Source organism: Convolutriloba macropyga, chromosome 2 (assembly GCF_964194025.1).
Source record: "Convolutriloba macropyga chromosome 2, txConMacr16.3, whole genome shotgun sequence".
In the NCBI taxonomy this organism is placed as follows: domain Eukaryota; kingdom Metazoa; phylum Xenacoelomorpha; order Acoela; family Convolutidae; genus Convolutriloba; species Convolutriloba macropyga.
This window is the reverse complement of record NC_134469.1, coordinates 28,268,857-28,280,384: the sequence shown is the minus strand read 5'-3', so window position 1 is coordinate 28,280,384 and position 11,528 is coordinate 28,268,857. Positions and strand designations below refer to the sequence as shown.

The 11,528-nt window shown below is 37.3% G+C and overlaps 1 protein-coding gene across 2 annotated transcripts in view; it reads right to left on the bottom strand.

Annotated features, from left to right (window-relative positions):
• The window catches only part of LOC142358591 (piwi-like protein 1), a 72,930-nt gene that overhangs the window by 18,109 nt on the left and 43,293 nt on the right, over positions 1-11,528 (bottom strand). For both annotated transcript variants that reach the window (XM_075410018.1, XM_075410017.1), the window contains exons 7-8: positions 2,657-2,742; positions 1,999-2,328 (exon numbers count right to left, since the gene is read on the bottom strand). In XM_075410018.1, the coding sequence (XP_075266133.1) occupies positions 1,999-2,328; positions 2,657-2,742 (416 nt within the window). The remainder of the gene's footprint in view (positions 1-1,998; positions 2,329-2,656; positions 2,743-11,528) is intronic.

Below are 11,528 nucleotides of genomic sequence, written 5' to 3'. Positions count from 1 at the left end.
TCTATAAACAAAAAGCAATAAAAGAGCTTTTTCAAAAATGATATTAGAAATCAAAAACTCAAGACTACTACTCAAGAATTAGGGCACATAAGTTTGGCGCTACTTAAATGCACACTATTGACCTTTAATTAGTAAAAGTTCATAAAATTTAAAGTTCCATAAGTGAGTTCAGAGGTCATTTTTTTCAGTGAGGGAAGTCACGCAATGGACCTAAAAGCAGAAATGACGTCACGCAAACAAATTTTAACTGCAAAGCAGTCGAAGTTAATAAAGTCATTGAAAAAAACAATTCCAAGAAGTCAGGTCGTAAGAATCATCGATGGAGACAACGAATTAAAAAAAACAAACGACTAACATCGTGCAAATTGCTCTCAAACGACCGGCGAGCGGTTGGCTTCGTCAGTACCTAGCCACGTGGGGGAGGGGGGGGGGGGTGCACCGGGGGCTGATGGGGGGCAACACTGCGTTGGGAGGCAACATCGCGGTGGGGGGTGCAGGCAATAGTCAGTGGTGGGGGGAGTCAACCGGGGGGGGGGGGGGGGGGAGGGGGGAGTGGGGTAGGGGGTGTCTCAACCTCTAAGAACCACCCTTCACACCATAAGTATAAGTCTCCAAAACAGTTTGAGCTGAAATAGAGCTGAAAGGCTCTAAGAGCACTTAATGCCCGCTGGGCGCTATCTGTTTATCCCGTTTTTGAGGACGAAAAGTCAAAAGCGTCAGACGAAAAATCGGTCAAGCGAAAAATCATATTAACAAAAAGACCGACAGGACTAATATAATTATTACAAACTTTGTTTGAGAGCAATTAAAAACATAGCTGGCAGGTTGCCAGAAAATAGCCGCAATAGCTTCGTAGACCTGCAGTCTCAAAAAACAGTAAAGACAGAGCAAAAAAACTCTTCTTTTCATTAAGGCTGATACGTTATATTTTGAATGAGATCTGTATAAATTTTTGCTGCCTCTATTAGCTGCCCTCAAATAACCTTCATTGAGAGTGACACACACCCATTTGACCTTATCTGTTTGAATTAAAGTAAATAAAAGTCAATTTCAAAGTGAGGAAGTCATTTTTGAGAGTGACGTAAGTCAAGTGAGAACAAAAATTTAATCACGCGAATGAACAAAAAACTCGCTCCACTAAGAGCGAAAAATGACGTCACGCACGCATTTCAGTTGAAATTGCATGAACGAATGAACAAAAAGTGGTTGTGACGTCATATGGTCGTAACAAAAATCGTAACGAAATAAAAAAAAAACAAGAGCTGTGCGGCTATTTAAAACCACGATGTCCCCAATAATAGCCGCTATCGCTTCGCGGCTATTAAAAATTGAAAAAAAAACCGCTTCAAAATGCCGCACGTGAACAAAAAATTTTGCTAGCTTTCACACCTTAATTTCTCGCTCTCTAAAAAACAGCAATATGAACAAAAAACCACTCTCTCTTCGCTCCACTCTTCATTTTGTTCAGCAACAAAATCACGTTCTTTTCACGCGTTTCATTTCCTGCTTCAAAATTTACTCCAATAAAATTGCTTTAAAAAAGACTTCTCCAATACCGCTTTTCGAGTCGTAATAATAAGACAGCGCCCCAATACAAATCAAAATCTTTGAATTGTAAAAAAAATAGGAGCGCTATAATAGCCGGTTGAGAAGGTGAGTTACTTGTTGATTGAATTGCTCTCAAACGACTGACTGAATGGGGGGGTTGTGAGAATAGTAAGAACTACCATTCACACCCTAAACTTATGTCTCCCTAAACAGGGTCGGTGAATCGCATACATGGAGACTAGTGAGCCGTAAGGGAGCTACCTGTTTATCCCCTTTTAATTCAAAAGGATCAGAAAAAAAATTGATGAAGTGAAAAATCGCATTAAAAAATATCACAGGATTAATTTTAATTGCTGGGAACTTCGTTTCAGAGCAATTAAAAAGACACACACGACCCACATTGTTCAAAAATTTTGTCAACCTCTCGTTTCTCAACTTAATTCTACAAACCTTCTCCCACTCCATCTCTGAACATGACAATGTACTTTGGGAATCTCCCCTCATTTGATTCTTTGAACTTGTGCAAGAGTGCTGTAATAGCAGGTTGCATCACCTGCACATCCTCCTCGTTGTTCATATAGGCTCGAGAATAGTATCGAGAGAATGAGCTGTTCACAGACCCCACAACACCTACAGCTGACTTGCTGCGGTTTTTGCCCGCGTGGTAAACATCCATGCCAACAATCATCAGTCCAGGAAGAGCGAAATCGGTTATCCATGGGTCACCTCCCAGTTTGGCATTGATCTGCATGGCCAATTTCGACACAACGCTCATCAGGCCTACAACAAAATTCTATTCCTTTTAGCTATCACTCTAGGTGCTATGAATATTGGCCGACAAGGGGTTCAGTCAACAAAAAATCAACGAAGTTCAACCCAGAGCTAAATTGTAACTGGTCGGCAAATCTCATTGGTCAAAATATCACCAGTTCGTACAACCATTGCAATTGGTGTTCTGTCGGGTTATCGACTTCAATTCTCATTTTTTGCACGATTAAACCTCTGTCGTTGAATTCAGCAATCACCGTAGCTAGGTTTCAACTTCCAGTAAACCCCAACTTTCAACGAATTAACATTAACGCTTCGGATAAACACAAGATTCGACTACCTTGAGGTTTCGAAAGCGTCTTGGTGAGCACACACTGGCTCGGACAGGGTTGTTCCACGTAGCAGATCCTCTTGATGGCGTTGTACCTGAAACAAAACTTCAGTTGCGAAAAGCAACCACTAAATAATGTAGCGTCATCGAGATTTTTATTCGACAAATGGCAATCTTAACAGCATTTTTAAATATAAAGTATACCCGACAAATAGCCTGTTCAGCAATAAACTTTTCCTATCATTCGTCAAAAAGACCACTGAGATAATACGAAGCACTTCAAATTCGGCTTTAATTTTTTTTAAAATATAGTTCCTGTTACCTATAATCAATCTCATTCAGATTTTACATTCCTTAAAGATTAAAGAGAGCACAGAAGTCATTTTTAAGTGAACACGACATGAATGATCAAAAATTTCATTACACGATTGACTACTCAACTCATGCCAAGAGAGTAACAAATAAATTCATGCACACATTCAGCTGCATAGTTGTAGATGTCAAAAAGTTGCTTTTTAGTTTTTGGTGCCTCAAATGGTCGGGACTAAAAAGAAAGGTGAATTGAAAAATATCGCAGGAAAAGTCGAACTACCATACAAAGAATATTGATTCTTCGAGAAACCCAAAAAAATGCACCGAAGCAGCCAGAGAACAAAAACCACTATTAAGATCATTTTTTGTTTTCTGACTTGAAATAAAAATATGACTGATTTATTTTCACCGCGCAGCTTTTTTCGCTCCGCTTCCAGATTCGACGTACTCAAAATCACCACTCCAATTTACCTTTGAAAAAATCGAAATTTGTCAACAGATCACATACCTGGCACACAAATTTGACTTGAACATGGCCGATCACAACAATCCATTATATGGTTCATATAAAAACAGATAAAAAAGCAGTCAAAACAAGTAATACGCTTTGATCTATCAGCGACTTCCCACATAATAGCTAGCGCAAACAAAACATACCCAGCAGATCGTCAAAACAGCTGCCATCGATTCTCATAACCCCGATTCGGGTTGGACAAAACAAAAGATTAAAATGCAAAGATTAAATTTTAATGTCACTCCGTATCTGCAAGTACTCCTGGTTTCCAATGAGGGGACAAAGGGGCTACAATCAACACCAATAAGAAGTGCAGATGGTAACCAAGTCTTAAGAGAACAATTCCAAGTAGCGGGCATCTAAATGTGCTCATGGTGTATACCCTTTCCATGACCCCATATGCGCAACAATTAAGCAAAAATCTAAAAACGACTATAAATTATTGTTTTCCAAGATCCAGTGTTATGAAAAGATTGACACTACACGCTAAAATGAAGAATGAAGACACTATACAAAAACCATCTGCAAACCAATGAATGACAAACTAAAAAGTCGGCCAATACGAACTGTTATGTCTAAGACTTAAGGATTGGACCCCAAGAAAAGCAACAAAAATACAAGACTCAAATAACAACTATTATTTACGGGAAAGTGTCAAGATAAAAAAGTGATGGCTATGAACTATATCAATTTAATAGATTCGCTGATGTAAATGCTTGCGCAACGATGGAACCTGCATTAATGAGGTCACATAAGACAAAAAATAACAAGTACCTGCAAAAACTCAGTAATTCGAAACTTTTTGAAACAAATAGTTTAGAAGTCACTGAAAGCATTAGCTACAAACTGAAGAAATTGTTTCGATCAATTAAATATCCATTAGCAACCAACGAGATCAGTCATTATGAGATTGAGTCACCAGATATCAATAAATACATCAAATACTAGCAAAACTCAAATATAAGCTATAATTTTCCGGAAAAACAGCGTATAAATCATAAATAGCATTAGCTATGAACAGAGACAATTTGTTCGATTAACCTAAGCCGCCTTGCCAACCCATAAGACCTGTACTTAATGAACTAAGAGATACAACAAAGTGAACAACAAAAACTCAAAAGACAAAAACTTAGTTAAATTTAATTAAAACCATTAATGTGAATGCCTTAGGAAGTATTGTTTTTGAATTTACCAGTCCCTGATGAAAATACGCAAAAAGAAAGAAGTTAAACAAGCACTCGCAAACTCAAGAATTCACTAATAATTTTTGAACAAAAGGTACTTAAGTCATGAAAACTAGCTATGAACTCAAAACAACTCAGTACGTTTTTTGTATGCATCATTTTTAACCAATGAGACCAGTCAATACAGATACTAAGTGACAGCAGATACCTATAAGGATGAATTCGAAAATTCACTAAAATTTTATGACAAAAAAAGTCTCAAAGCCATAAACGGCATTAGCTACCAGTTGCAGAATTAAAGGAATTGCAAATAGGCGCAATGAGTACACATATGTATCAAAATAATAGCACTCAAGAAAAGAAAAACCAAAAACAGAAGTCAAAGTGACGCACATTCACTCCACTATAAAGATTTCTCACTCCACTTTAAAGACAGTTTGAAAATCACGTTTCAAACCTACTTGATTTTTCGCTCCTTTAACTACTACAGTGTGACTAAAACTATTTCGCGAATTTGACATTTCATTGGCGTAAAAAAGCCAAAAAAGCGGTAAAAAGCCAAAAAAACCGATCATCGGTCTCGAATGACAGTCGGGGAAATTTAATTTAATTAATAGGGGCGTAGCTCAGAAAATTGTCCCCGAGGTGTTCTAACCACGGACAACCTACAAACTCGCAGTCTGACATCTTAACAACTCAACTACAATTGCTTTGATTTCTTTCGCTCACAATCGTTTATTCCGACGGACTTTAATTCAGAACGAGAGCCGAATCAGATCACTCAAAATGAACTTAAGAGTGAAAAAGTCACTCAAGTAGTCAAAGAATGTTCGAGAAGAAAAACGCAAGCACAGTCAAGCAAAAAAAAAGACAGGAAAAAATGTCTACAATAGTTGCTTAACTTCTTTCGAGAGCAACTAAAAAAGACAGCGCACCAAAACAATCCAAATCCTTGGATTGTAAAAAAAATAGGACCGTTACTATAGCCGCCTGAGATGAGGGCGGCTATTAAACAATCAAAAGGAACCGGAAGAGGAAACAAAGAAAATTAAAAAACACAGACTAGCATCGCACGAATGGCGAGAGTTGGCTTTGGTAGTAGCTAGCTTAAGCCTAGGAAGCCTTTGTTGGCCAAGAGGGGGCAAGAAGTGGGTAGTATGGGCGAAAAAAACGAGGGTGGCGACAAAAGTGTTATTTAGGACGAAAAGTCAAACTGGTCAGACGAAAAAGTGGTCAAGGGAAAAATCGAATAAAGATAAAGACTAATAACAGGACTAATATAATTGCTACAAACTTGTTTTGACACCAATTAAAAAGAGCAAATTTGACAGTATTTGTTTCTAAGTGCTAAAAACTTCTTATTTGGTGTGCAGTTTGTTAGACTCAAAAATAATCTTGAATTCCGCTTCTGAACTGAAGGCTATTAAGATCAATACTACTAATGTAGCTAGTTAGCAATCACTACCAGCTAGCAATCGCTCTAATGAACTTAAGCACGCTGACTTAATATGACCGCGGTTTATCCTGTTTCTTTTGATTACATTGCGTAATTCAATGAGCAAAATGAAAATCCATTCAGACGAAAGAGAGTGAAGTAAATCAGGAATCAAACAAGAAAGTCGTGAATCATGTGAAAAGAAAAACGTGAACGAACAGAAAGGTAAAACGAATTTAAAAAATATAGCCGGAAGAATTCAGAAACGACTTTTAATGATAACGATAATTAACTATTCCGAAATAACCGCAGGAAATTTAACAATGAAAAAGTATCGAAGAATAAAAATTGACAAAGCAACTGATAACTATTTTACGAGTTGAACCTAAAAAACGAAATTTTGCAAAGTACCTTTTCATACGGTTAGTTTCCATTCATTAAACAACTTCCAAAAACATAGACCAAGCAAATTATTTGTTAAAGAGAAAACCGAGAAAAGTGAGAGGAAGAAAAGAACAATGGCAAAACAATATTTTCTACAAAATAATCGAACAAGTTATCCATAAAGCGTTTAAATGCTACTTGACAACCACTCATTCGAGAAAAAACTCTCAACACCTGCTAAAGAAGATTAGCCAATCAGAATCCAGAACTCTGATCAAATAAGTTCCATTGAGCCTAAAAAACTAAATCGATTGCGCTCTTTTTAGGCTCCGAATTTTGTTTCAAAACCGCATCGATGACCAATCTGAGCCAAAAATCGGCCCAGACAGACCTGCCTAGAATTGATCACAATAGCTCCATTTACCATTAAGTTTACGGTGAAAAAGCCTCAATAGTACATAAAAAAGGTTCTTCGCCGAAGTTAAAACTTGCTTCATGATTGAAACCTATCCTTTCAGCAAAAACGGTTCCGATAGAAAAAACCCGTTTCGCACCTATAAATGGTTGTCTTAAATGACTGCTGTTAAAATCTGTTGTTCCGGTTGTTTTGGTGTGGTTGGTGTTGCTGCTGTTGTCTACGATAAATCTGCTTCTGCTGCGTCGTTTGTTGTAATTTCTTTCAACTAAGAAGTGTTAGTATTTTGGTAAAAGAACTGATTTCGGATCAAGCTGTTTGGATTGTCGCTACAATCAAAATTTTAGTGGGTATTGTCCATGATGGTTTACCTGAGTTTTGTTGGCAATGTTAGGGAAAATTGTTGAATAATGGAAGACATACTTGCTGCATCTACACTTGCTCTTGCATTGACTTTTTTGCAAGTTGCGAAATATAATTGGTTCAAAAATTTAATTATCGTACTGTCTGGTGCCTGTCATACACATTTCAACTCAAAAATCGTTGACATTATACCAAATTGTACCTCTGCAAACAAAGAGCAGTGTCTACTACCGGTGTTTCCTTAATGAGATTTACTAAGTGAATGTAATCTTACTCTGCAATAATTTTGCCCTTGGGGACACGGCTTATCGTCACATGCTCCCGCAAATTTGTCTACCTAATCTTGAAATGAATCAGATTAGGATGAGCTAGTATTTCTGGAGACAGGCTCGTCCCACTTTATTATCGTAGCAGCCAAAAATTTCTTGGCCTACTCTCAGATAGGCAGATGATTGCAGTTCAGGCGTCAACTACTAATTTCTACTAATTGTCTAAGAGCAGAGCAGCTGCGAAGGAAATAAAGATTTCTGGGTTGTTGAATAATGGAAGATTGCTGGGTTTCATTGTAAGTTTCTAACTAAATTTTCGATGAGGTAGTGTTTATGTCTGATTTTATCTGGTTTGGTTGAAAATAGCCAATGCTGAAATATTCGCCGAACTGGCTCTTTTCCCTCTGGCTGACGTAAAGGTGCTGGAGATTCGAAGTGAACACCGCGTTGTCTGAAGTTTGAGGTCTCTTCAAATCTGTCTTGTTGTCTGATTTCCTTATCCCATTAGAGTGGTTGCGAGGAGGCTCAATTTGCTGATCAGTGTCAAACGAGTATGGTTTCATAAATGGGGTTAAAGTTTTAGTTCGATTTGTGCGTTGTGATGGTCGTTAGGGATTTGTTGTTCCAGCTGTCATCTGAAGAACAATCTATAGTACTTTTTCGAAATCAACGCCCTTAACGGTTTGATATTGACTCGCTTTTTGCGATTGGATTTTCGTTAATGGATTTAATTTTAGAGATCAGTTACACATTTGTCCAAGATACTTCTAGTAAAAGAAATCCAGTTTATCCGTAACAACTGACTCTTTCTTTTTGCTGCTGCGTGTCATGAAATATCGATGTTCTTCCGACAATTCACTGATTGGTATCTTTGTGCTTATTTTTTGTTCATTGTAGGGTCTTGTGTTTCGTACTGACAAATTGTACTGTTTCTATTTAGCACATTTGGGTTATGGATGCTGTCTATGTGATATTGTGATTGCATTTTTAGACTGTTATCAGCTGAAGATGATGAGTCTTAAATTATTTCCATCAGAAATATACCTGTTACCCAAAATATACCTTCTGGTAAGGTTGGGCCATTTTTTCTTTGCCATATGTGCAAGCCTAATATCATTCAGATGAGGGTAAATCCGCAGATAATGACTTTTGGAGCATGAACGTTTTCAATTTTTTCGAACGGTTTAGAAATTTCTTCCTTCTAAGCAATGATTTTTCGTTCGCTTTTCGTTGAAATGTTTTGCTCTCATTTTCTGTCACAGTAAAGTCAATAGCGCAAAAGAAGAGATTTACTCCAACATATTGCTGAAGCAGAGTGTCCTACGTGAGTGGAACAACGTCAAGTTCGTTGGGCTGATACTGTTAATTAAACGAGGTTGTCGGCTGCCACTCAGCCTCACCAAACCTGATTTACTGGATCAACATCTTTCTTCTTGTTTGTGTTTGATGCCCTTGTGTTTAATCTTCCTTCTGTTTGACGATCTGTCTTTTTTGTTAAGGTGTTGAAAGTTTCTTTAATGGCGTTAATCTTGCTCAGAGCTGAATTACACTGCAGTTTTAACAGTTTTATTCAATTTTTATGCGAAATTAAAGTTCACTATAAAAATGTAGCCCCTGTCCCTCTTTGCGCAAGAGCATACGGTACAATTTGTGGTACAAGGATGCTGAGCTGGAAACTCTTGCTGCCTTTGTTTATTGTTCTTTAAGACTAACAGCGTAAAAAAATACTTTTTTTAATGAAATTGTATGCAACTTCGTGAATAAATGAAAAATCATACTGAGTGACGTCATACCGTTTTAACAAAAACCTAGTCAAGGAAATTTAAAAAATACAGCAGAGAAGGCCAATAATTGCTCTATCGCTGCAATTGAAATAGGTCTAAACTGATTTAAGTAAATTAAGGTGAAGTGAAAATGGTCCAAAAAGCCAACCAGTACAAACTCAATTGGTATTAACTAAAACAAAACCATTTTGTTCAACAAAATTAAAAGTTAAGCAAACAAACTGCCTTGAAAACGCCGTCATCTGAACAAAATTTTGTTGCTACTACTTTTCTTGCTTCATACATGCATGAAAAAAACCACTTTTTATCTCGCTTCCCTCTCCTTTTGACATGTCCAGCAGATTTACGAAAGCACACGTGTTCAAGTTCAAAATCGAGTTATACATCCTGTCTGTGACTTCACAGGTTTAAATGAAAATCACCGTAATTCCGTTTTGAGTCTTAATAAACAACCAAAACTCCTGTTGGAGTCCTGAAAAGACGGCTCTCTGGAGCCCGTGTCCGTTGCGCGAATGAGCATAAGTATAACTTGTGGTATGAGGAAGTTGATCTGAAAACTTTTGCTGTCTTTTTCAAGTTCTTCAAAATTGACAGAGCGAAAAAAATACTTTGATATGAAATTGTATGCATCTTTGTGAAAGAACGAACAAAAAGCAGACTAAAAGTGACGTCATCCGGTTGTAACAAAAACCTAGACGAAGTTTAGAAAAAAAACAGAAGGCAAGGCCAATAATTGCTCCCTATCGCATCTATTAATAAAAGGGCTAAAATGCTTCCGTAAGTCCTTTAGGGTAAACAAATGGTCCAAAAATCCAACACATGCAAAGATCCAAAAATCCAACAGATACAATCTCAATCATTTCTAAGTATAGAAAATCCATATTGGTCAAAACAATAAAAGTTAACAAATGCACTGAAAAAGCCGTCATCTTTAACAATGTTCTATTCCTACCTTTCTCGCTTCATAAAGGCATGAAAGCAAAACGCTCTTTACCTCGCTCCCCTCTACTTTTGACATGTTTAGGAGAATGACGAAAGCACAGTGTTCACGTGCAACATCGACCTATACATCCTGTCTCAGTGACTTCACAGGTTTAAATGAAAATCACCGTAATTCAGTTTTGAGTCTTAATAAGTAACCAAAACTCCTCTTGGAGTCCTGAAAAGACAGCTCGCCGACACAGTTCAATTTTGTTGAATTGTAGGACATATCAGTCAGAATACCGAAAAATAATCATCATTGTTTTTTATTGGAATTGCAAAAGAGAAAATGAAACTGATTGTTGTAAAAATATTTTAGAAGTGCGAACTATTTAGAAATCAATTTGCAGTTCAATATTTACGTGATTTCTAGTGGGACGATACAGGGGCTGATAACAACAACAATAGCACTAGAGATGGTAACTTACACTTATAAGAACAAAGTTCAAGTAGCGCGCATCTAAAAATTGGGCCGTAGCCCTTTCTGCTTCCGATCTGGTTTTTCGATACTGACTCGGGTGGTTCTATAATGTTCTGTTGAGCAACGGCTGTATAAAGACAACTTGGGGAGATTGAGAGATAAAAGAAACTATCCTAAAGAAGTCAATATGAGTCCTGGAAAAATAATGCGCGAAGAATGAAATTAGCCTAGAAAGATCAAAAATTTCATGCAAAACGTTGAACAAGCGGTGAACTAAGGTAAACCAAAAAAAAACTCGACAAAAAATAGGAGCACTAAAATAGCCGGCTGAGAATGTGACGCTGGCAGATTGCCAGAAAACAGTCGCGATACCTTTGTAATCTGCAGTCTGGTAACCTAAAGAGACCAAAAAATTACTGTTTTTCATTAATGCCTGAGATGTTATAATTTGGTCAGCAACCTGATAACTTACTGCTGCCTCTACAAGCTGCTCTGAAATAATCTTCAATCAGAGTGACACACAATCACTTGACCTTTTCTTTTAGAAATAAGGTAAAGAAAAATCGATTTCACGAGTGAAGTCATTTTTGAGAGTGAGGTAGGTAAAGTGTGACCAAAAACTTAATCACTCGAATGAACAACGGAGCTCTCTCCACTAAGAGTGAAAAATGACGTCACGCACGCGAGTCGTTAAAATTGTATGAACGAATGAACAAAAAGCAGATTTCGGGCAATTGTAAAGTCATAAGGTTGACCAAAGTCGAAAAATTATTATTACACTGCTTCATCAATGATGTGGATTTCAATCTCACTACGGGT